The sequence below is a fragment of the Giraffa tippelskirchi genome, chromosome 2 (genome assembly GCF_054371585.1).
Source record: "Giraffa tippelskirchi isolate mGirTip1 chromosome 2, T2T-mGirTip1v1.2.pri, whole genome shotgun sequence".
NCBI lineage: Eukaryota > Metazoa > Chordata > Mammalia > Artiodactyla > Giraffidae > Giraffa > Giraffa tippelskirchi.
The window spans coordinates 191,091,793-191,119,010 of NC_137276.1; the positions used below are offsets into that span (position 1 = coordinate 191,091,793).

General features: G+C 36.8%; 1 protein-coding gene and 1 long non-coding RNA gene across 3 annotated transcripts in view; one reads left to right on the forward strand and one right to left on the reverse strand.

The window, feature by feature from the left end:
• The window catches only part of EPHA6 (EPH receptor A6), a 946,574-nt gene that overhangs the window by 173,448 nt on the left and 745,908 nt on the right, over nucleotides 1-27,218 (reverse strand). For both annotated transcript variants that reach the window (XM_081572572.1, XM_081572573.1), the window contains one exon: nucleotides 2,006-2,131. In XM_081572572.1, coding sequence (XP_081428698.1) covers nucleotides 2,006-2,131 — 126 coding nt within the window. The remainder of the gene's footprint in view (nucleotides 1-2,005; nucleotides 2,132-27,218) is intronic.
• Nucleotides 4,936-10,098, forward strand: LOC145539112 (uncharacterized). Its single transcript, XR_014077578.1, has 2 exons — nucleotides 4,936-5,803; nucleotides 7,140-10,098. It is a non-coding gene; the product is annotated as an uncharacterized LOC145539112 (long non-coding RNA).

Below are 27,218 nucleotides of genomic sequence, written 5' to 3' on the forward strand. Positions count from 1 at the left end.
GCTTCACCCTTCTTTACACAAAATTATACAGCAAATTCTTGGGAAATAAACTATAGCTGAATGAAAGAGGATAAAAATTACCTTTGAAGTCATATCAGTGATTACTGAAAAATATCAGAGAAAGTATTCAGGGATCACTTATCAAAGTGATATAAGCCAGAAAAAGTCAGTTCAGTTAATATCACTTTGAGGGAATAGGAACAAGTTTAGATCTATAATTTTTTTATGAAGCAATTTTGTTATACCTGATTTGTATGTAAGTAATGAAAACTGAACTGAGTTTTCTCTCCCATGAAGGCTGGAGGCGAATTTGGCTGAAAGCTTAGATGAACGGGGTGCTAGTGTTCTTTTAGATTCCTCTCTGGAAAGTTGTTTTTGTGTATGTGTTATAGAAACACTATCTTGCTTCTATCATTCTCAGTGGCTAAATGACAAGGGTTATCACTTTTACCAGTAATGTTGAATAATTCAAGTCACTACTGAAGTTCATATTGTCATTTCTGCCAAACATACCTGAATCCACAAAGATTTGTCATTAAGAGTTAAAGATTAAACTATCAAACTACAAATCATCCGTTCATCTCTCCAATTCCAATCAGTGAAATATTAATAATATATATGAAAGCTAGATTTTTTATATTTGCTGTTAACTCTGAGAGCTCAGTTTATATAGACTTCTATTTCTAATTTTTTACAACACTACCATTACTACCACCACCACCACCACCAACAATAAAATTTCTATGCTACTGATACCACTTTGTTCTAGAGAGAAAAAAAGGGTGGCATAACACTCATGAAAATAAAAATTGCTGATTTTTATTTCATATAATTTTGGTCCCTACTCTATCCATGGCATTGTTGGCCACTTCAGTAATTACCCAATGATGAAACCAAATGACATGGAAGCATACTTATGGTTTGTTACTCTGTGTAGTCAAGAGTAATTGAAAACAGGCAAGGGTAACCGAAAGGCAAATGAAAAATGTCAGTGTAATAATTTTAGGCTTTGATGGCATAATTTTGCTAAGAAAAGTAAGAAATTTGCATGATGAGATTTTGTTTCCATTTTACTTCCTAGTTTTTCAAATGCTGCCATTGTTCGGCTGGCTGGGTCACTCTCATGAAAATATAGGATCATTACCATAATTTGTAGCATAGTATTATCTATGATACAAAACCCACAAGAATTATGATAAAAATTCAAGGATCAATATCCTAATTCCATTTTTCTAAACACATATAAAGTGGATTTGCATGCTTCATGTAAAACGGAGGAAGAAAGCTGGATATTTTACAAAATAACAATAATAAGACAATTTATGATTATCATGATACCAAGGATAATATACAAAGTGATTTACTAAATTTTGAAATTATATTTTAAAAGGCTCAATATTCTATATTCTGTTGTTCTTCATTGATAAAATATGGTTTTGGTCAGATTGATATTTCTAGGGAAAAGTGTGCATTAATTTTCTTCCTCAGAATTGTCTTTTTGTTGATGTTAAATTTGCTATTTTCTCGCTTTTTTTCACTTTTTTTCAAATCATTTTTCTTGAGTGAAATGGAACTTTATTTAAATCTCTGTAAACCATAAATACAGAATTATTTTTCAGTTAATAAAACGCAGTTTTAAATTCTCTTTTCTAGACAACTCCAAGTGGTAAAGAGGCTTAACTTTGACCTTGTTTTATTCTTGAGTTACAAATTTGGGACCTGAATCGCTAGTTTTTATTTATGAAAAATCTTCCCTAGAAGAAAGAGGCAGCACTATACTGATCGGATGCTCAGTTTACAGATCCTCTTTTCACTTCCTTTACCTTATTCTTGGAGCATTATGTATCACAAGTATGGTTTCTGCATCTATTAATCAAAAAGACACTTGCATTTCTGTTCAACAATATATTTCAGAAATATTTATTTCTGTATTGTGGGTCTGTCAATTGTAAGCACAGTTCTACTGCTGTATCTGGTGGCAGAAAACGTCACCTGTAATACCTACCAGCAGGAATCCTGGGGGGCAAAGATCCTCCCCCTGGCGCTGGATGCGGGGCCTGGAGGCTATTTAAAAACCCTGCCCTCAGGAAGCTGGGGCAGAACGTTTCCACCCCAATGGCCGGGAAGGATCCTTTTAAGAGATAAAAACGGACATTAATCAAAAAGTCTTCTTTGTGGAAAAGCAGTTGATCATTTAACTGGAACAAAACCTACAATCAACAAAGACATCAAACCTTACAAGGAGGTTATGTAATTACAAGGAATGGAATGCATTTTTATTCATAAATTTATGAAATAACCCTAGTTTTTTGAAAAGAAAGTTACTCTTATCTAGTTACACTTAAAGAGGGTTAGAAGCACCAGAATACTAAGATACATTTCTAAACCTACATTTGACAAAGGGGATATAAATGTTATTGATGTTTCCTGTTGGTAGAATTCACCTCCACATGCGATAGAGATATGCAGAAAATAGCCACAATAGGATCTGAGATGTGTGCTGCACTATGAGGAGTGGTGCCTCACTTCAGGTGTACCAGTATGAGAGCTTAAAATGAAGAAGACTTCTATACCATACAGTAATTACATACGTCTCTGAAATAGTGGTAAGAAAAACAACATACACATTTCTTAATTTGCTTCATTCTTAATTGGCTTAATTAGGGACCAGACATAAGAGTTTGCAAAGGTAGAACCACACGCTTTTTCATTTTTACGAATACTATTGAGAAATAAACAAAAAAAGTAAAGTACTTAGAAGTTTATTCATAAAATAATATAATGAATCATAGACAAAAAGAATGTCAGAGCTACAAAGGACTTCAGAGATCATCCAGTTAAAAACTCCATGTTTTACAGACCAAGAACTGAGGACTGGCGTGGGAAAGTGATATCACACAGCTGGTGGACTCCCAGGACAAAGTCTTTACACTAAAGATTAAAGATAAATAATGAGCCACTTCCTATTTGGAAGATCATGATCTCCTGATTGTGAATTAGAAACCTAGCACTTTGGAATAGTGGCATTACAACTTGGTGTCTCAAGGACCTAAAGGACACTAAAATCATTCAGAAGAAAGTATAATATAAAAGCAATATTAGTGCATTGGTAACTGATATGGTACATGTATGTTTAAATCACAATAATACCCTAAAATCAAGTTACCCTGATGGTTGTAAGAAACACATCTCATTCGAGACCTCTGAAACCCTCATCAGGAATAGCAGTTTTCCTATGTAGGGATCTCTCCTTTCACAAGTTCAAATTTAGAAAGTCCCTTATTTTTGAAAAGGACTTCCCAAGTGGCCCTAGTGGTAAAGAACCTGCCTGACAAAGACGGACACGTAAAATATGCATGTTCGATCCCTGGGTCGGGAAGATCCCCTGGAGGAGGAAATGGCAACCCACTCCAGTATTCTTGCCTGGGAAATTCCATGGACAGAGGAGCCTGGTGGGCTATAGTCCATGGGGTCACTCAGACACGACTGAAGGGACTTAGCATGCACACACATATTTTTGAAAAGACTTCACTCTGTTCTTTGATACAAACTTTACCCCTAAAATAAGTTAAAATTTTGATTTTTCTTTCAACTTTAACCAGGATTAAAGAGATCTAGTATAACACACTCTATATATCTTGCTGCTATGAAGGAAGTTGTTGCTAAAGAAAAAGCAGCATTTCTCAGATCTTTAGAGATTTTTTTTTACAAAAGAACAAAGTTATAATGAATGTTTTAATGGTTGAGGCCTATATATTGTGCATTCGATTAAAGAAAGCATAGAGAGAGTGTCATATACTGTGAATAAATTGGTTTTTGTTGTGGATTCTATGGAGCTTTAGTAAAACGACCCAGCAGAGCTGCTGCTGCTGCTAAGTCGTTTCAGTCGTGTCCGACTCTGCGCGACCCCGCAGACGGCAGCCCACAAGGCTGCGCCGTACCCGGGATTCTCCAGGCAAGAACACTGGAGTGGGTTGCCATTTTCTTCTCCAGTGCATGAAAGGGAAAAGTGAAAGTGAAATCGCTCAGTCGTGTCCGACTCTTAGCGACCCCATGGACTGTAGCCTACCAGGCTCCTCCATCCATGGGATTTTCCAGGCAAGAGTACTGGAGTGGGGTGCCCCAACATTAAAAGGTGTGGCAAAAGAGAACAAGATGGCAGAGGAGTAGGTGGACGTGGCATACATCTCTCTCCATAGATACATCAGGAATACACCTTCAGACACAGAAGTGCATGCAGAACACCAGTTGAGAGCAGAGAGGAGTACCTGATCAGTGGAAAAGAATATATAGAACCATGCAAAACTTGGTAGGACAAAGGAACTGGGGGGAAAAGCAGGAGTGTTAGTAGGACTGGACCTGCCCTCAGCGGGTGGGGGAACTAAAGCAGAAGTTCGATCCCCAAATCCAGGCAATTGTCTGAGTCAGCGGAGAAAACATTTAAGATTGAGAGTGAAACAGCTGATCTGTGGCAGCGTAAATGGAATGAGAATCATACAGCCCTTGCCGCAGCCATACATACCCAGGACAGGGACACAGGTTTCCTGGAAGGTGCAGCGGCTGGAAGCTGGAGTTCAGGGATTGTGGAGCAATCCCAGGGTGAGGGCTGCTGCTGACGGCAGAGAGATGGATCAAGGGGATGTGAGGGAGGAGATTGTGGTGGGAAATGCCTGTGGAGGAAAGCCAGGCAGTCATGGAAGCAAGGCAATGCTGCTGAGTCACACGGAAGGGGTGGAGCCATCACCATAGTCTCTCTCTCCCCATACACCAGCATTGTTGGTTGAACAATAGAGAGGCTGGCCCATCAAATGTCTGACACACTGAACTACAGAATAGGACCCCACCCAGGTTGCCCCTCTAAGTGCCTGATGCGCTGATCTAAGAGTAGGACCCCAACCAGGGGGGCCCCTCTATGTGCCTGACACGCTGAACAACAGAGAAGGATCCCAGCAAGGTAGCTCTCTAAGTGCCTGAGGGCGGAGCTACAGAGAAAGACTGGCCAAAGAGGCCTTCTAATCACCAGTTATAAGAGGCTCAAAAAAAAGACTCTGATAGGGCCATACCTCCTGCCGCAGAGGCAGTCCATGTCCTTATACACTTGGCGCTGCCAGGATCCCTGCAAGCCAAGCAGCCGCGCCACCTTCATGCTCAACTCTCACTGGGGCAGAGCTGCCACAGACAAAAAATGTCTTGCATCTATGCGCACAGGATCGCTTCTGTAGTGTCCGACTCTTTGCGGCTGTAGACTGTGGCCTGCCAGACTTCTCTGTCAGGGAGGGAGGAGGGTTTTCCAGGCAAGAATAGTGGAGTGTTTCGGCCAATACTGGTTGCTATACCCTTCTAAAGCACTATTTCCTGCTGCCCTAGCTGCCAGCTCCCTTGAGTACCTGATGCTGCCAGAACCCCTGCGACCCAAGCAGCTGCACTCCACACCTGGCCCTCACAGGGGCAAACCCAAGTCCTCCAGGGCAGTCTCAGGAGCGAACCCCAGTGGATGACCCACATGTAGAGGTGGAAATAAGACCACAATTGAAACCCATGGGCAGAGTGGCTAAGGAAGAAGATCCAAAACCTTCCCACCAGCTGTATAAGCTACAGATTAAATCCACACGATCAACTAGGCAGACTCTGTGTCTATGGAATATATAAAAGGTCATTGTGAGCTCCCACAAAATAAAATGCACTAGTTTTGATAGCTGTGGACAATGGAGGCAAGAACACAGGAATAGGACCAGGTTAGAATCTGAGCTGCCCCCACAGCAGGTCCAGAGATCAGCACCGTGTTGGAGGACATCCTAGGGAGGTGAGGTGGACTGTGACTCCCAGCGAGACAAAGGACACTGACAGCAGTGACTCAAGAAAAACATTTATTATTTTTACGTTTTGACTTGTTCTGTAGATTCTTTTGGATTTTTTTTTCTTTTTCTTCCCTTTTTTCCCCCTCTGTTGTAGTTGTTGATTTTATTGGCACTATGAAATCTAATTAAGCCTTTGAGCTTTTTTTTTTCTTTCTCAGTCACATTTTTTTATTGTTGTTATAAACCTCTGCCTCTGCATTGGGCTTTTACAGTTCGGTGGAGTTTTCCTTTTTTCTTTTATTTTTAATTTTTAAAACCTATTATTATTTTTTCTACATTTATTCCTTTGTTTGCTTTTTCTACCGTTCTTTTCCCCTTGTAGTTAATCGTTAATGTATATAAATCTTCTTCATTTACCTCTATTTAACTTTGCATATCTATTCTTTCTTTTCTTTCTTTCCTTTCCTCTCAACATATTTGTTAGTTTTATTTTCATTGTTTTAATCCCCAATTGGCACCTTGCTTTAATTTCATTTTACAGTTTGTGCTTTAGTTAGTTTTGTTCTGGTAGATAAAATTTTTGGTTTTCTTTGTTCACTGGGTAAATCTATTGTACTTTATTTTTGTTGGACTGCTTTTATTTTACTTATGGGTGTATATGGATAAGTGTCTATTCAGCCACACTTTTTATTGTTGTTGTAAACCTCTGCCTCTAAGTTGGGCTTTTGCAGTTCTGTGGAGTCCCCCCCCCCAACTTTTTTTTTCCTTTTTTCTTTCTTCTTCCGTTTTCTTTTTTTTATAATTTTCTCTTTTTATAATTTTAATTTTTTAAACCTATTATATTTTTTCTACATTTATTCCTTTGTTTGCCTTTCCTACTGTTCTTTTCCCCTTGTAGTTAATCTTTAATGTATATAAATCTTCTTCATCTACTTCTATTTAACTTTGCCTATCTATTCTTTCTTTCATTTCTTTCTTTGCTTTCCTCTCAACATATTTGTTAGTTTTGTTTTCATTGCTTCATTCCCCACTTGGCACCTTGCTTTAGTTTTGTTTTCCAGTTTGTGTTTTAGTTAGTTTTGTTCTTAATTGGTAAATATAATTTTTGATTTCCTTTGTTCACTGGGTCAATCTATTGTACTTTATTTTTGTTGGACTGTTTTGACTTTGCTCATGGGTGTATATGTATATATGTATATTCCATTATTTTACTTATTATTTGCCTGATTTTGTAACTACCATTTGTCTGGGGTTCATCTTTGGTTTCTTGTTTTTGGATATTTGTTTTAATCTCACTTAATGCCATAACAAACCAATTGTGGAATCTTCTTTCTTGACCAGAGATCAAGCCCGGAGCCTTTGGAGTGGGAGCACTGACTGCAAGACCCTAGACCACCAGAGAACTAACCCTAAGGAGTATCAAATAGTGAGAACTCACTCTAAGGAAACCACTTCAATACAAGACCAGGCATTACCCAACCACCAGTGGCACCCTGTACAGGATGCCTCATCTAAACAAGAAACAAACAAACAAAATACAAACCCAATCATCAGCAGACAGGGTTACCACCTCACTCAGCCTTGTCCATCAGAGGAAAAACAAACAAAAACTCAGCACAAATCTCACCCTATAGGAAGCTTACACAAACCACTGGGCCAAACTTAGGAAGGCAGAAACCAAAAGGAAGAAAGAATTCAATCTTCTTCAGGGAAATAATTCAACTTTCCTTGAAGCCTGGAAAAAGGAGACCTCAAACACAATAAGTTAAAAAAATAATGAAAAGGCAGAGAAATACTACACAAATGAAGGAACAAACTAGAAACACAGAAGTCCAAATAAATGAAGAGGAAATAGGCAAACTACCTGAAAAAGAATTCAGAAAAATGATAGTAAAGATGATCAAAAATCTTGAAAACAAAATGGAGAAAATGCAGGAATAAATTAACAAAGACTGAGAAGAATTAAAGAATAAACATTCAGAGACAAAACACAATTACTGAAATTAAAAATACTCTAGAAGAAATCAATAGCAGAATATCTACAGCAGAAGAATGAATCAGTGAACTGGAAGATAAAATGGTGGAAATAATTTCTGAAAAGCAGAATAAAGTAAAAAGAATGAAAAGAACTGATGATAGTTTCAGAGACCTCTGGGACAATATCAAATGCACCAGCATTCCATTTATAGGAGTTCCAGAAGAAGAAGAGAAAAAGAAAGGGTATGAGAAATTTTTTGAAGAGATTATAGTTGAAAATTTCCCCAAAGTGTAAAAGGAAATAGTCAATGAAGTCCCTGAGGCACCAAGAGTCCCATACAGCATAAACCCAAAGAGAAACACGCCAAGACACATACTAATCAAACTAACGAAGACTAAACAGAAAGAAAGAATATTAAAAGGAGCAAGGGAGAAGCAACAAGTAACATACAAGGGAAACCCCATATGTTTAACAGCTGACCTTTCAGCAGAAATTCTGCAGGCCAGAAGGGAATGGCAGGATATTTTTAAAGTATTGAAAGGGAAAATTCTACAACCAAGGTTACACTACTCGGCAACTATCTCATTCAAAATTGATGGAAAAATAAACAGCTTTTCAGAGAAGCAAAAGTTAAAAGAATTCAGTACCACTAAACCGCTTTACAACAAATGTTAAAGGGACTTATATAGTCAAGAAATACAAGAGAAGAAAAAAGATCTGCAAAATCAACCCCAAACAATTAAGAAAATGGCAATAGGAACATATATATCAATAATTATTTTAAATGTAAATGGATTAAATGATCCAACCAAAAGACACAGACTGGCTGAATGGATACAAAAATGATACCCATATATATGCTGTCTACAAGAAACCCACTTCAGACCCAAAGACACTTATAGACTCACTGAAAGTGAGAGGATGGAAAAATATATTCCATGCAAATGGGAAGCAAAAGAAAGCTGGAGTAGCAATCCTCATATCAGACAACATACACCTTAAAATAAAGAAGATTACAGGAGATAAGGAAGGACACCACGTCATGATCAAGGGATCAATCCAAGAGAAGACATAACAATTGTAAATATCTATGCACCTAACATAGGAGCACCTTAATACATAAGACAAACACTAACAGACATAAAAGGAGAAATTGACAGTAACACAATAATAGTAGGAGACGTTAACACCCTACTCACACCAATGGACAGATCATCAAAATAGAAAATTAGTAAGGAAACACAGTCTTAAATGATACATTAGATGAGACAGATCTCACTGATATCTTCAGGATATTCCATCCAAATGAAGAAGAATACACCTTCTTCTCAAGTGTACATGGAACATTCTTCAGGATAGACCACATCTTGGGTCACAAATCAAGCTTCAGTAAATTTAAGAAAATTGAAATCATATCAAGCATCTTCTCCAACCACAATGCAATGAGACTAGATATCAATTACAAGAAAAAAAAAAAACTGTAAGAAACACAAACAAGTGGAGATTAAACAATACATTTCAAAATAACCAATAGGTTACTGAAGAAATCAAAAGGGAAATTAAAAAATTTCCAGAAACAAATGACAATGAACACAGATTCTCAAAACCTATGGAATGCAGCAAAAGCAGTTCTAAGAGGGAAGTTTAAAGCAATACAATCTTACCTCAAGAAACAAGAAAAACCAAATAGACAACTTAACTTTACACCTAAAACAACTGGAAAAAAAAAGAACACCCCCCCCCCCCAAATTCGTAGAAGGAAAGAAACTATAAAGATCTGAGCAGAAATAAATGAAAAAGAAATGAAACAATAGTAAAGATTAATACAAATGAAAGCTGGTTCTTTGAGAAGATAAACAAAATTGACAAATATTTAGCCAGACTCATCAAGAAAAATAGAGAGAAGAATCAAATCAACAAAATTAGAAATGTAAAAGGAGAGGACAACAGACAATGCAGAAATACAAAGGATTATAAGAGAGTATTATGAACAACTATATGGCAATAAAATGGATAACCTGCAAGAAATGGACAGATTCTTAGAAAAGTTCCAAAATTGAACCAGGAAGAAATAGAAATTATGAACAACCCAATTACAAGCAGTGAAATTGAAACTGTGATCAAAAATCTCACAAAAAACAAAAGCCCAGGACCAGATGGCTTCACAGGGGAATTCTATCAAACATTTAGAGAGGAGCTAATGCTTATCCTTCTAAAACTCTTTCAAAAAACTGCAGAAGAACGAACACTTCCAAACTCATTCAACGAGGCCACCATCACCCTGATACCAAAACCAGACAAAGACAACACAAAAAAAGAAAACTACAGGCCAATAACACTGATGAACATAGATGCAAAAATCCTCAACAAAATTTTAGCAAACAGAATTCAGCAACACATCAAAATGCTCACATACTATCATAAAGTTGGGTTTATTCCAGTGATACAAGGATTCTTCAATTTACGAAAATCAATCAATGTGATATACCATACTAACAAATTGAAAGGAAAACCATATGATAATCTCAATAGATGCAGAAAAAGCCTTTGACAAAATTTAGCACCCATTTATGATTTATAAGATACTGATGACAGAAATCAAAGATGACATAAACAGATGGAGAGATATTCCATGTTCCTGGGTAGGAAGCATCAATATTGTGAAAATGACTATACTACCAAATGCAGTCTACAAATTCAATGTGATCCCTATCAAATTACCAATGGCATTTTTCACAGAACTAGAACAAAAAAAAATCACAATTCATATGGAAACACAAAAGACTCCGAATAGCCAAAGCAGTGTTGAGAAAGAAGAATGGAGCTGGAGGAATCAAGCTTCCTGACTTCAGATTATACTACAAAGCTACAGTCATTAAGGCAGTATGGTACTGGCATAAAAACAGAACTATAGACCAATGGAACAAGACAGAAAGTCCAGAAATAAATCCATGCACCTATGGGTACCTTATTTTTGACAAAGGAGGCAAGAATATACAATGGGGCAAAGACAGCCTCTTCAATAAATGGTGCTGGGAAAACTGGACAGCCTCATGTAAAAGAATGAAATTAGAACACTTCCTAACACCATACACAGAGATAAACTCAAAATGGATTAAAGACCTAAATTTAAGACCAGAAACTTTACTCTTAGAGGAAAACATAGGCAGAACACTTGATGACATAAATCAAAGCAAGATCCTCTATGACCCACCTCCTAGAGTAATGGAAATAAAAACAAAAATAAACAAGTGGGACCTAATTAAACTTAAAAGCTTTTGCACAGCAAAGGAAACTATAAGTAAGGTGAGAAGACAACCCTCAGAATGGGAGCAAATAAGAGCAAATAAAACAACTGACAAAGGATTAATTTCCAAAATATATTTCCAAGCAGTTCATACAACTCAATAATAGGAAAACAAACAATCCAATCAAAAAGTGGGAAAAAGACCTAAAGAGACAGTTCTCCAAAGAAGACATACAGATGGCTAACAAACACACGAAAAGATGCTCAACACCGCTCATTATTAGAGAAATGCAAATCAAAACTACAATGAGATATCGCCTCATACTGGTCAGAATGGCCATCATCAAAAAGTCTACAAACAATAAATGCTGGAGAGGGTGTGGAGAAAAGGGAATGCTCTTGCACTGTTGGTGGGAATGTAAGTTGATATAGCCAGTATGGAATACAGTATGGAGATTCCTTAAAAAACTAGGAATAAACCACCATATGACCCAACAATCCTACTCCTAGGCATATACCCTGAGGAAACCAAAATGAAAAAGACACATTCATCTCACTGTTCATTCCAGCACTATTTATAATAGCTAGAATCTGGACACAACGTAGATGTCCATCAACAGAAGAATGCATAAAGAAGTTGTGGTACATATATATACAATGGAATATTACTCAACCATAAAAAGGAACACATTTGATTCAGTTCCAATGAGGTGGATGAACCTAGAACCTATTATACACAGTGAAGTGAGTCAGAAAGAGAAAGATAAATATCATATTCTTATGTATATATACAGAATCTAGAAAAATGGTACTGAAGAATTTATTTTCAGGGCAGCAGTGGAGAAACAGACATGGAGAATAGACTTATGGACACGGGGCGAGGGGAGGAGAGGGTGAGATGTATGGAAAGAGTAATATGAAAAGTTACATTATCATGTGTAGAATAGATAGCCAACGGGAATTTGCTGTATGGCTCAGGAAACTCAAACAGAGGCTTTGTATCAACCTAGAGGAGTGGGATGGGGAGGGAGATGGGAAGGAGGTTCAAAGGGAGGGGATATATGTATACCTATGGCTGATTCATATTGAGGTTTGACAGAAAACAACAAAATTCTGTAAAGCAATTATCCTTCAATGAAAAAAAAAAAAAAGGTGTGGCAAAAGTGCTAAATGTAAGCCATAAAGTGTTCTGAGGTAACTTTCCACAAACAGTCAAATTAATTACTCTTTTGTTACTATATGGGATAGTCATCATTGAGAATAAAGTAAACATGAGCCTGTGTGTGGTTTTGCCAAAATAAGGTATTTTCCACATTGCAATGTTTCATCACCATCTGAGAAAACATTATTAACATAAGGAGCTTCACTGAATACCAGGTGGAGATAATTATATCATATATTTATAAAGCTTTCTTATTTAAAGTTAAAAAAGAAATGGTGATTTTACAACAGGACAAATAATTACAAGAAATTCAGATTTTATCATATGCTATGGAAAATAAAAATGATCCCATTTTATTTGATTATAGATTTATTGAAGTCAAGGAACAAGAAACCTGGTTCAATAATACTAGATCATAAAAAAAAAAATCACCATGTACAAGAAAGTAAAAAGGATATAAAGGAAATTATCTTAAAGAAAAATCTGAGGAAAAAAAGCACGTAGAGTGGTGACTCTAAATAATGTTAATCTGCTTCACATTTAGAGATTTTTATCTGAGTTTTGCTATTTTTATTATCCAACACTATTCAGAACTATTAACTTAGAAAAGATGCCCATTATATTAACTCCTTGAAAGAAACTAAATGCAAATATTATTTTATTGCTTTGATTACACTGATTGCTACTTTTGTTGTTGTGACAGCCTGCCATCTTTAATAGCAGCTTTCATTTTCCTAAACTTGCTCCATCATTCATAATGGCTTTGTTATGTTTCTTTACTGTGGTTTAAAAGATCTTTCATTTATTGTAGCATCTCTTCAGTAACTGTCATTGTTTTTTTATATTTGAGACAAACAAACAGAAAAGCTGGTGCACATGAATGCATATTCCATTGAGATATCATATTATGTCACATTATTCACATTATGTGATAACACTGCCTTCTCATTTTTCTTCTTAAGGTCAGTCATATCAATAGAGACTGCACAAAACACTAAAACTCGATGTTTTCACAGTTCAATCAGGAAAACTAAAGTTATCCTTGTTATAATTCCCTTATCACTTAATACACAAGAAATTAAGTTCATGAACCTTCTGGAATTTGATATGAAATAATTTTAGTCTGATTTGCTCTATTTCATAAGTTGCTCACCCTCTCCTTTTTTAGATCAATGGTGGAATTTATTAATAAATTACATTGCAGCTCAATAATAAAAAAAATCTACTATCTGTACCAGGAGAAACATAAATTTCTATAAGTATTCTGATTCTAGTTACTTTCAGTAGACTATTTGTTAATATAAATTAGATTTTTATGTGATGAGAGTGTTTCTCTCACCATTACAAATTTGAAATGTAAAATGTGTCCTTTCACACATGCTTTTTTTTTTTAACTTATTTTTTTACTGAAGGATAACTGCTTTACAGAATTTTGTTGTTTTCTGTCAAACTTCAACCTGAATCAGCCATAGGTATACATATATCCCCTTTCCTTTTGAACTTCCCTCCCATCTCCCTCCCCATCCCACCCCTCTAGGTTGATACAGGGCCCCTGTTTGAGTTTCTTAGCCATGCAGCAAATTCCTGTTGGCTATCCATTTTACATATGGTAATGTTAAGTTTCCATGTTATTCTTTCCACACATCTCACCCTCTCCTCCCCTCTCTCCATGTCCACAATTCTATTCCCTATGTCTGTTTCTCACACATGCTTTTCTAAATCTCAAATTCTTGAGTTTCCAGTTTGTTAGTGATCTTGAGTTGGTGGGTTAAAAAGAGATCAACATGTGACATTAGCATTACATTGTCTGTAATATAGAGTTAACAGATAACTGGGTGTTCTGTAGTTTTATTTGATAAATCTGGTAACCCTAATATAATATGATTTCAAACACTTATGGATATCGGATAACTAAGAAACACTTAACTACTGGTGTAAGGTAAATGAACATAAGTCACTGGCTGCAGGGGTTGGTAATTTATCTATCTTTCATTAGTTCAGTAGTTCTCTGTGCATTTAGGGAGCCTTGCAAATTACGACTGGGGGAAGACATTACTGGTGTTTAGTGTGTGTGTGTGTGGGGGGGTTTAGAATGCATGTTTAAGGCATTGCAGTAAGTGGAATACTCCTTGACTAATGGGAATTCTCTCTCAAAACGCTGGTGGCACCCACTGAAAAACATTGTTTGAGAACAAAGAATCCTAAAAAAAATAAATGGTTGCTAATGAATAGGTCATATAATGTGGTCAAGAAACAGTGTGAAGAAGTTAAATCAGCTTCTATTCTGACATTTGGCTTGATCAATTAATGGAGGACTGATCAGATCATCTGAGAGTCATCTGGCTGTTCAAAGAATCATAATAAAATATATTTAGCACAAGCTCAATGAAACAAATCCCATTTTAATTTGCTATAGCAGCAATCTCTCTGAAATAATTTTATGTTAGAAATTAGATATCATCAAGAATTTGTGTAAAAGATAACAAACTATGACCTTAAACTTTCTGTATTTCAATCTCATCTGTGAAATGAAAATAACTCGACCTAATGGGACTGTTTGTAGGTTTAAATGAGAATATGTTATCATAAGCACAAGACAACATTATTAGAAAGCCCTAATATTTTTTATATTTTATATATATATATATATATATATATATATTTAAACTAGAGGATAATTACTTTACAATACAGTGATGGTTTCTGCCAAATATCAACATGAATAGGCATTAGGTATACCTCCCTCCCTGTCCCATCCATCTAGTTTGTCACAGAGCACTGGATTTGGGGTCCCTGTTGTCATACTTCGAACTCCCACTGGTTATCTATTTAACATATAATAATGTATATGTTTTAATGCTATTCTCTCATATCATCCCACCCTCTCCTTTCCCCCACTGAGTCCAAAATATCTGTGTCTCCTTTGCTGCCGTGCAAGTAAGATCATCAATACTATCTTTCTAGATTCCATATATATGCATTAATATACGATATTTGTCTTTCTCTTTCTGACTTGCTTCATTCTGTATAATCAGCTCTAGGTTCATCCACCTCTTTAGAACTGACTCAAATGTGTTCTTTTTTATAGCTGAGTAATATTCCAATGTGTATATGTACCACAACTTTCTTATCCATTCATCTGTTGATGGACATATAAGTTGCTTCTATGTCCTAGTTATTGTAAATAGTGTTGCTGCAATGAACATTGGGGTACATGTGTATTTTTCACTTCTGTTTTCCTCAGGGTATTTGACCAGTAGTGGGATTTCTGGGTCAAATGGTAGCTTTATTCCTAGCTTTTTAAGGAATCTCCATAGCATTCTCCATAGTGGGTGAATCAACTTGCATTCCTACCAACAGTGTAAGAGGGTTCTCTTTTCTCTACACCCTCTCTAGCATTTATTGTCTGTAGAGTTTTTTAATGATGGCCATTCTGACTTGTGTAAGATGATATCTCATTGTAGTTTTGATTTGCATTTCTCTAATAATGAGCAATGTTGAGCATCTTTTATTGTTCATTAGCCATCCATATTTTTTTTTCTTTGAGAAATGTTTAGGTCTTCTGCCCACTTTTTGATTGGGTTGTTTGTTTTTTCTGATATTGTGCTGCATGAGCTACTTGTATATTTTGGAGATTAATTCCTCACCAGTTATTTAGTTTGCTATCAATTTCTCCCATTCTGAGGGTTGTCTTTTCACTCTGTTTATAGTTTCCTTCATTGTGCAAAAGCTTTTAAGTTTAATTAGGTTTCACTTGTTTATTTGGTCTTTATTTCCATTATCCAAGGAGGTAGGTCATAGAGGATCTTGCTGTGGTTTATGTCAGAGAGAAAACAAACTGCCTATGTTTTCCTCTAAGAGTTCTACAGTTTCTGGCCTTACATTTAGGTCTTTAGTCCATTTTGAGTTTACTTTTGTGTATGGTGTGGAGTTGTTCTAATTTCATTCTTTTACACACAGTTGACCAGTTTTCCCAGCACCACTTGTTGAAGAGACTGTCTTTTCTCCATTGTATATTTTTGCTTCCTTTGTCAAAGATAATGTGCCCATAGGTGTGTGGATTTATCTCTGGGTTTTCTATCTTGTTCCATTGATCTATATTTCTGTTTTTGTGCCAGTACCATACATCTTGATGACTCTAGCTTTGCAGCATAACCTGAAGTCAGGAAGGTTGACTCCTCCAGTTCCATCCTTCTTTCTCAAGACTGCTTTGGCTAATCAGGGTCTTTTGTGTTTCCATACAAATTGTGAAATGACTTGTTCTAGCTCTGTGAAAAATACTGTTGGTAGTTTGATAGGGATTGCATTAACTCTACATATAACTTTCAGTAGTATATCCATTTTCACCATATTGATTATTCCAATCCAAGAACATGGTATATCTCTCCATCTGTTTGTGTCATCTTTGATTTCATCAGGGTCTTACAGTTTTCTGCATACAGGTCTTTTGTCTCTTTAAGTAAATTTTTTACTAAGTATTTTATTCTTCTTGTTGCAATGGTGAATGGGATTGTTTCCTTAATTTCTCTTTCTGATTTTTCATTGTTAGTGGATAGGAATGCAAACAATTTCTGTGTATCTGTGTATTAATTTAATATCCTGTGGCTTACTATATTCATTGATTGGCTCTATTAATTTTCTAGTGGCATCTTCAGGGTTTTACATGTGGAGAAGCATGTCATCTGCAAACAGAGACAATGTTACTTCTTCTTTTTCAGTATGGATTCCTTTTATTTCTTTTTCTTCTCTGCTGTGGCTAGGGCTTCCAAAATGATGTTGAATAATAGTGGTGGGAGTGGGCACCCTTGTCTTGTTTCTGAGTTTAGAGAAAATACTTTAGTTTTTACCACTGAGGATAATGTTTGTTGTGAATTTGTCATATATGGCTTTTATTATGTTATGTTCCTTTTATGCCTACTTTATGGAGAATTATTATCATAAATGGGTGCTGAGTCTTGTACAATCCTAATGTTTTAAGAAATAAATCTCTTTAAGTTATAAATGGAACTTAAAATCAGACCTAAATTGATAAAGTCTGTTCTATTAATATAAAATGAATATTATTTCAAAATATTTTAATTTCATTTCTTTAAAAATATTCTGTGAGCTGTTTATAGTAAACATAAAAATATAATAAACACAGTAAAACAATAGATATACATGAGATAAACAAATTAGTATTCATATAGTTGAGATTTGGGGTTCAAAAATGTTTCCTGATACAGGCAAGACTAAAAATTTCGAGAGCTAAGAATTGCTGCTGCTGCTGCTAAGTTGCTTCAGTCGTGTCCGACTCTGTGCGACCCCATGGACGGCAGCCCACCAGGCTCCGCCGTCCCTGGGATTCTCCAGGCAAGAACACTGGAGTGGGTTGCCATTTCCTTCTCCAGTGCATGAAAGGGAAAAGTGAAAGTGAAGTCGCTCAGTCGTGTCTGACTCTCAGCGACCCCATGGACTGTAGCCCACCAGGCTCCTCCGTCCATGGGATTTTCCAGGCAAGAGTACTGGAGTGGGGCGCCATTGCCTTCTCCGCTAAGAATTGAGTATGTATCTATTTAGAGTAAAGATTCTTTCTTCAACTTTAGGTGTCCAGTATAGAGTTCTATAACTGATACATAGTAGCCTCTGCATAACTGTGTGTTTTAGGTTAATGATGGTACTTCTGAGCTACAGTATGAGTAATTTCAAAGTTCAATGACAACAAAGTCTGTTAAAACAAATGCTATGTCAAGGATTGTTTTTCTTGAGAAATGCCCACTTCTGAACTTTCAAAGATTCTCTGCCTCTTTCCCTGTTTGCCTATCTATCTACGTATCTATCACCTAATTTCAGTTGTCCCTTCCTTGTCAGACTGTTTGTTTCCTTCCACCCCTTGTGTATCTCATGTATGTGCCTCTTCTTCTGTTACAATAATTTATAGCATTACTCATACACTCTTTCCCTGAGAGATGTAAAAGAAAATCACAAGATCATTAGGTTTGTTTGAGCACATGCTTTCTAGTTTGCTGTTATGGTGGATGAAGATCAATACTCTTTTTATTTTTTTTTATATGAAGTATTTTTATTAGAGATTTTTTTAAACTTTTTTTTATTTTAAACTAGTTTATTTATCTGTTTTTTAACTTTACAATATTGTATTTGTTTTGCCATACATTGACATGAATCTACCATGGGTGTACCAGGATGACCCGGAAGATCAATACTCTTAACGGTTATAAAACCAGTGAGGAAGACCAGCAACAGTAAGAAGAGCCATTTTCATGTAAAGCGTTGGAAGAATGTCTCTGTTACTCCACTGAGATTTTACTTTGGGTCTCTTTCATAACAGCATGCAGTTAAGAAAAAGCTAAGCTGCTCTGTCTCATTTGGTACAGAAAATATTCCTCCCTTATTATAATGCTTGAGATGAGCCAGCTGGGAGCCCAGCTTGGTCTCTTCTAAGCTGATCAGAACATGCACAGGGTAGGGTTTCAATAAATGCAAGTTGAATAAGTGGATACGTAAATAATGAATGAAAAGTGACAAATTGCTCCTTAGGCAAATATCTTGCTAAGATCTAAGGAAATACCCTGCCTGCTCACTTGTTTCCTAGGCCAATGGCAACTTTCTAATGACTAGCCAAGAGCTATTTTTAATTAGGCTTAGAATGTGGAAGAGAATCATTTTGTTCATGAATAACTCATTCATATCTATCCTTTTATCCATTTATGGACTTATTCATTTATTTAGTAAATATTTATTGAAGCACCTCTTTTTTAGCTGGCACTATGACTCATTTCTAGTACAAGAAGAGGAAATCTAATAATTGTTGATATGACATTATTATTTTTCAGGAAATGATTCTATCTAAGCTAAGCCAGCTTAGCTTAGGTATATAGTGTCACCCTGCTTATTTAACTTATATGCAGAGTACATCATGAGAAACTCTGGACTGGAGGAAGCACAAGCTGGAATCAAGATTGCCAGGAGAAATATCAATAACCTCAGATAGGCAGATGACACCACCCTTATGGCAGAAAGTGAAGAGGAACTAAAGAGACTCTTGATGAAAGTGAAAGAGGAGAGTAAAAAAGTTGGCTTAAAGCTCAACGTTCAGAAAACTAAGATCATGGCATCTGTTCCCATCACTTCATGGCAAATAGATGGGAAACAGTGGAAACAGTGAGAGACTTTATATTTTTGGGCTCCAAGATCACTGCAGATGGTGATTGCAGCCATGAAATTAAAAGATGCTTACTCCTTGGGAGGAAAGTTATGACCAACCTAGACAGCATATTCGGAGTAAGCAATGGCAACCCACTCCAGTGTTCTTGCCTAGAGAATCCCAGGGACAGGGGAGCCTGGTGGGCTGCCGTCTATGGGGTCGCACAGAGTCAGACACGACTGAAGTGACTTAGCAGCAGCAGACAGCATATCAAAGAGCAGAGACATTACTTTGCTGACAAAGGTCTGTCTAGTCAAGGCTATGGTTTTTCCAGCAGTCATGTATGGATGTGAGAGTTGGACTATAAAGAAAGCTGAGCGCCAAAGAATTGATGCTTTTGAACTGCGGTGTTGGAGAAGACTCTTGAGAGTCCCTTGGACAGCAAGGAGACCCAACCAGTCCATCCTAAAGGAGATCAGTCCTGGGTGTTCATTGGAAGGTCTGATGTTGAAGCTGAAACTCCAATACTTTGGCCACCTGATGTGAAAAGCTAACTCATTTGAAAAGACCCTGATGCTGGGTAAGACTGAGGGCAGGAGGAGAAGGGGACGACAGAGGATGAGATGGTTGGATGGCATCACCAACTCAATGGACATGAGTTTGGGTGGGCTCCAGGAGTTGGACAGGGAGGCCTGGTGTGCTGCAGCTCATGGGGTCACAAAGAGTTGGACACGACTGAGCGACTGAACTGAACTGAAGCTAAGCCAAAGATGCAATTACAAATTTTTGCCGATTTCCTAAATTCTTATAAATAGAAATATGCCTATAATTAAATTAATATTTTCCTTTTAGCACAGCTAATCTCCATGCAGATTCTTTGGTACCAAACACAACTAAAGAGCATGCAATCATTACTGCTTTGTTTTGGCTTCTTTTTTTTTTCCCTTCAGATCATTGCTACATGAGTTTTAAAGATTTTTTCATCCTATTGTTCAATAGGTCACAATAAAATTATTGAAGCAAAAAGAGAAGTTTCATGGCTAGATTTTTATGAGTTAATCTTCAGTGCTCTTAAAAAGAAATTTTCAGCTTTCACTTTTTTAAACTTTCAAGATATGTATGATAAAATTGTTGCTGTAAATTATTTTTTAAGACTATAGCAGTAACAAGGAGAATTAAAATATTTTCAAGCTCACTGAGAACATTTATTGAAAAATACATTTTATTTAATATTTAATACAGAAGTTCTTTGACTTTTTAAAAACAAATACTTAAAAGATACCTAGTTTCTTAATATGGAAAATTGGAGTAGAACTTCTCTAAACTTCCTTTAAGCTTAAAAGTCTGTTTACCTAATTTTTATTCCATTGCTACATTAAATTAATACTACATTTTCCCCAAATATGGGTTACGTCCAGTGGTCTTACCTATATTTATATTCAATAGGGCCTAAAATTTTAATTACCAAAAAAGTATCTAACTATACATTCTGCCAATACATCCATCAGGTTTAACAGTGAAAATGCCTAGGCTTGAGGCCAAGCAGAACTTTGACTCAACCATTCACCATATGATTAATCTTGGTTTAGTTACTTACCTTCTCTGATACTTAGTCTCTTCATTTGAAAATGGGGCTAATAGTAAATATCACTTGTATTGGTTTATTGTGGATCATTTAGGAAGTGCCTATTAATGGCTGATGGTAAGTAATAAATGAGGGACAAATATTTCTTCTCTTTAATTCCTTAAACTTGACCTACAATCTCATGTCTCCACACCTTCATATTTCCCTCTCCTGGAAGGCCTTCTGGCCCCTATGGAAACATGCCTTACTTACTTGGTAAGACCTCACTACTCCTTCTTCAGTACCCCTGCATAATGTTAGCTACTATAATAAAGGTAGAATGCTTTCATATTTATTTGTTTACAGTGTTATGATACCAAAATCAAATACCTTTAGGGACCTGTCAAGTTCAACATATAAGTATATTAGGTTGGTGACAAAGGCACTGAGTCCAGCTGTAGGGTGAAAGTTCTGGCTAAGGACAATGAATTCAAATGTTTTAAAGAATGCTGTAGAAATCAAATAAAACACACCTCCAAGCTGACTTCAGCCTGTGGCTGCCTGCTGGTGACTGGATGACATGTTTGTCTTCCTCTCCAGGTTGTGATTCCCTCAGAATAAGGATGAATCAAGCATTCTCTCCTATATGTCCATTCCCAGAGCTTGTGCATGGTAGGAGCCCAATGCACTAGTTATAGAATAGAATTAAAATCATCTTAGACAAAGAGTTCAAAGCTTGACTTTATCTGGATGAATATAGAATTGTATTGATGTCAGAGCTTTTAAAACCATGCTAGGAAAGATTGAAGGCAAAAAGAGAAGAGGGTGACAGAGGAAGAGATGGTTAGATAGCATCACTGACTCAATGGGCATAAATTTGAGCAAACTCTGGAGATGGTGAAGAACAGGGAAGCCTGGCATGCTGCAGTCAATGGGGTCACATAGAGTCGGACACATCTTAGCAAGTGAACGAAAAATATTCTAATAATATAAATATTGTCAAAACTGTGTAGAATTATTCAAGTTCAATGAGATTTATAGCTGAGCACTTTAAATGCTTATGCAGAGCCAGTGTTTTGGAAGCAGAAACAGATTAAGATTCTACAATTCTTTTATCTAAGAAGTGGTGCAGGAGTGAACTAAAATTTAAAAGTGTATCCTCCTGACTGAGCGCCTTTGTGGGTAGATGCCTACCCACCCTTTTCTTTCTTGGGCCAGACATTTACACTATTCATTCTTTAAAAAATGCTTTTACACTTCAGGTGCCAAGGAGTCAGCTAAAGAGCTGCTAAGAATGCTAAGAATCATTTATCAGTGTGTATAAAAGCTAGATCTGTTTAGCTCACAACCAAAGTGTGCTATGTTTTTGATACTTATGAACTAAGGGTGTATGTTACATTACTAAAGGGAGGGTTGCACCTTTAGCACATCTGATAAAGAGGTCATGAGAAAGGCAACATTTGCCTTTTTGTAATTTTCCAAGGCTGCCTACAGATCGATCAGACTGGCTACTTGTTGCTAATGTGTACCCTTCTGTCAGGTACATCACATTGTTGCTTTCTCCAGTACAAAGTATGAATTTAGTTTCACTGCCAGATACTGATGAAAACACCTTTGGCAATGTTATATACAAAAAATGTGTTAATACATACCAGGCATTTCTCGGTTAAGGCTGTGCTGTGTGCTCAGTTGCTCAGTTGTGTCTGACTCTTTGTGATCCCATGGACTGCAAGCCACCAGCCTCCTCCATCCACAGGATTTTCCAGGCAAGAATACTGGAATGGATTGCCATCTCCTTCTCCACAATTAAGACTAAGATATTTAAATTCCTTTCTAAGTTTTGTTGGCTTTTTCAGGTCAGAATCATACTCATTTTGGCATCTATATGGTGTGGAGTAGATGCCAGGATGATTTGGCTTATTAATTACCATTCTGACAATTGGATTGGTCTTGAAATAATCCGGGAACACAATTAGTCTTGAAAATAACTGAGAGCAGCCAACAGAGAACAAAACTATTCAAGTTCCTAATGATTTTACGTCAATTCTGATATCATAATGTATGACTGGGATGGCACCATAATGGCAATGGTGGTGGCAAAGACACATTCACTTTTCTAGGAAGCTACTTTTTGCTTGAGGTGAGCATGTGGGATTTCTGTCCATGTCACTGCCTGCAACCATACATGGAGGAAAGAAACACTTAGGAGAACACCCCTTTGGGTCATTCCAGTTCAGGGCTTTTCAATCTTCAGATTAAAAATTCTCAAAATCTCCTTACTGCTGAGCAAAAACCCAAGACAAAAGAATGGCTTCAAAATCCTTTACTTCTTACTTCAAATATACTAGGATATCCATTGTTACTTTAATATGTTGCTCACTGCTCGCACGAAGTGAGCAAGGCCCATTATGGCCTAATCCATTCTAAAGCGAAAGTGTTAGTCACTCAGTCGTGATCTACCCTTTGGGATCCCATGGACTGTAAACCTACCAGGCTCCTCTGCCCATGGAATTCTCCAGGCAAGAATACTTGACTGGGTTGCAAACTCCTTTTCCAGGGGATCTTCCTGACCAAGGGAATGAACCTGGGTCTCCTGCATTGCAGGTTTCCTTATTGTCTGTGCTGTTCTAAATGCCCTGCTTAAGTGCCACATCTTTTAAGAGAATTTCCCTTTTGTCACTGCAGGAATAATCTTGCCCTCATTGGTGCTCCCTCAGGAGGTAGCAAGGCTGTTAGCCACAGGGCACAAGGGCTGAAGTAGAGGGATCAGTGTCAAATCTTATGTGTCATAGCAGTCACTTCAACTCCCAAGGCTCAGCTCCCATTTAGGTAGCATGTGGAAATAGTCAGTTATGAAGACAGTTGTACAAGGAAGCACTTATTAAAAGCCTTGCACAAAGCAGATGGTCAAGGAAGACCTCCCTACCCACCTTTCTTGGCTCTTTTCCTTCTCTCACATATAACACTATCACGTTTTTTCCTTATAGTGTATGTCTTTCTGTTCATCACATGTCTTATACTAAATTTCTTAAAGAGTTTATTTTTATATTTTCAACAAAACCTGGTACCCTATGTTGCATATAGGAGTCATTTGTGACGATAACTTTAATAAAAAACAGGAACTCTTACTACAAAGCATGCCTTCAACTTCCTTATTCATGACAATGTTATTGTTGGCTTTGATAGCAACTTCTAAGTTGCAATTGGTTTAGCAGGTGAGTCAAAATGTCATTAGAGTCATAAAAATGTTGTGATGTGTAAAGCTACTCTCACTAGCTCCTATGTTCTTTACTGGCAGACACACTGATTGACATGGAACGTCCCTAACAGCCAGATAAGGGGGTCTCCACATGTCTCCTACCATTCACTTCTTTCAGTTTTGCCTATATGGCCTCTCATTTATGATTGAAGGAGCAAAGAGAGTGAAGCCCTTGAAGGCAGAGCAATCTGAATTGTTTAGGTCCAAGAGAAGGGTGAGGCATGGAGCTAGAGATGACTTTCTCTGAAGGAACAGGCTGATTCTGCATTCATCCACTGGGAGCCCAAATCTCTTAGAAACAAGTGAGCAAGTTCAACTACAGCTGGAACAAACTAGTAACTGTGTTGGGCTCTATTTTCAAAGGAGATCTTAAATGTGAAATGAGCTTGAAAAGAGTCAGGCATTATCCAGTTTAATGCATCTTTTAATTTTTATTGACGCTATTCCTTTTATTTTAAGCTTGATGCCTTTGAGGCCTATATTAACTTTCAGGTCTGATCTAACTTCATTCCTGATAATAAGGGAGAAAATGGAAATAGACTCAAAGAAGCCTGATTTTATTACTCTTAAGCCACATGAAAAGGGTATGTCAGGATTGACAGAAATAGTATATCCACTGATAATCTTCCAGCCCCTCACTGTGCTACCACTTTTACGACTGTTTACCATTAGGCTATCCTTGGTAGGCCATTAGACTGAGTTCAAAATGAGGATCCAAGTACATTTTGTTTGGTGAGAACTGTTGAAGGAGATTCATGGATTTTGTAGAGAGAAAAAGTGAGAGAAAGAGAGCTGGCAGGTGTTGCTCCGTGTCAAAAACATCCCCATAAATGTTTTCTTCAGAGCTAGTTCCAAGACAATTTCAGACTCTCATATCATTAGATTACTGGTTCACTTAACATACATGCTTTTTATTACATTCTGGCTTGGATGTAAATTTGAGTAGTTTGCAAAAATATTCTGCTGGTGGTGGTGAATGATTATAGCTTCTTGGATATAGTGACAATCTGTGAGAAACTGCAGTTTCTAACACGATATATGTGGAGAGGAAAACATTTGGAAGCAGTCTGAGTGCATTTTATTTCCGCATTGGCTCTTTGGGCACCCAGAAACTATCAAAGCATAATTTAACAAATTACGGCACCACAAAAAAATATTTTATGCTCTGGATGTTAGTTTTCAAAAAAAGAACCAATAAATGTCTGGAGTTACTATCAAAGAGAAGAACAGGACCGAGTTAAAATTTAGAGAATGTTTTTATTTGCAAGTGAAAAAAGCTCACTGCTTTCAAAGTATTACATTCGATTTTACTGCTATTTAAATAAGCTCATTTTGTGTACATGTTGCTGCATTAATACCAAAAGAAAAAGATGCTGTTTATTGATACTTTTAAGGGGCCAAGTCATTTTATTATACAATGGTGAATATGTAACCAAATTTTATAATTTCAGAGTTTAGAGAACAATGATGCACTTTGGTTTATATTTGATTTATAAAAAAATTCAAAGAAAACAGCTCTCTCACTTACCCTTTGAATACTGGCATATGTGCTCTTAAATGGGGCAGATCATTATACAGTCTTATTGTTTGGGACTGTGAGTAAATTTTGTGTCATATGAATCACCCTTTAGCATCAATAAAGTTGGGCCAGTGGAGAACTGGGGTGATAAAACTATTCCCTGGAAGAAAGCTGTTCACCCATGTGAGGCAAATTTAGTGTGCAGGATGAGGTAATTTACTAAATGGTACCCTGGTGCCCTGGAAGACTTAATTCACTTCAGTTGAATGAGCAGTTGGATCAAACTCAATCATTGAGAGTTACCCATTCATACTCAAAGGCATATAGATCTCACATTGAATGTTCTTTAATTGGGTGCATATAACTCCAGGGTAACCTGGGTATAGGGTTGGGAAAATAAAAACGTGTGGCCTAATTAGAAAGCCCATTTAAACTTGCTTTTCAAATTACATTTCACAACACTGAATGGCAGTGACCTAAGAAGTATTTTCAGGGAAGGAAAAAGCAAGTGACAATATCATTTCTTAACTGTAATCACAACCTCTGAGTTTGGAGAGAGTCCCAGAAAGTTTGTATTTTAAGTATAGATTTAACTATAATCTAGCAAACTATTTATAGAAAAGAAGTGCTGGCAAAGATAAATACTGAATAGTGGAATAGGCTTGTCAAGAAATGAACAATGAAGAGGAGATAGATTTTGGAGTAAATGACATATATAGATCAAGGAAAAATGGTCACATAAAGTTTTATATTTATGTGTGAATGTGTATGTTTATGAAGCATTGACTCACTAAACTTTTCCCACAATCTCACACAATAAACAAATGTAAAAGACTTTTCTGAACATTCAGTCTTGAATGAAACAACATATTTCCCTGAGATTTTTTTCCTTTGATTTACAATATATATCTTATGAAAAAACTTATAAATAATCTCCACTCTGTAACAATATCCACCTGAAACAACTTTGAAGACTAACTTGCTTCCAGCACATGCTGGGTATCCCACAAAAGGGACAACTTCAATCCACAGTTGGTGATTGAGGAATGAATGCCTCACATCTCTAGTCATTATCTGACCTCCTGGTGACAGAGACTGACAGTAGCTTGTCAATGTCTATTCCCTTCTTAGTTTCAGGACCCCTGATTTTGAGCTGGTATTTGCTGTACTTTATTATATCAATGAAATATTTTTTCATCTTCCTTACGCATCCAGATGAGGGTATGTGATTAAGTTCTGATCATCGAGAATAAGAGGAATTGTCCCTAAATGGAGGAAATATGACTGTGGTTACCTTTTCCTGCTTTTTGAAGCACTGAGTTTATGTAACCATCCTGGACAGTATGCTGAAGATGGCCACTCAAGGAAAGTGCTGAGTCTTTGAGAATGATGAAGGCATTTCCAGTCACTGATGGACTACCTGTCGATGTTGTATATGTGTGAAGAAATAATTTTTACTGTTTTGACCCACTGTTATTTGGGATTTTATGTCATTCCCAATAGAATCTACCCATAAACTGATAGTTTAACTTGTCCTCCTTTAGTGT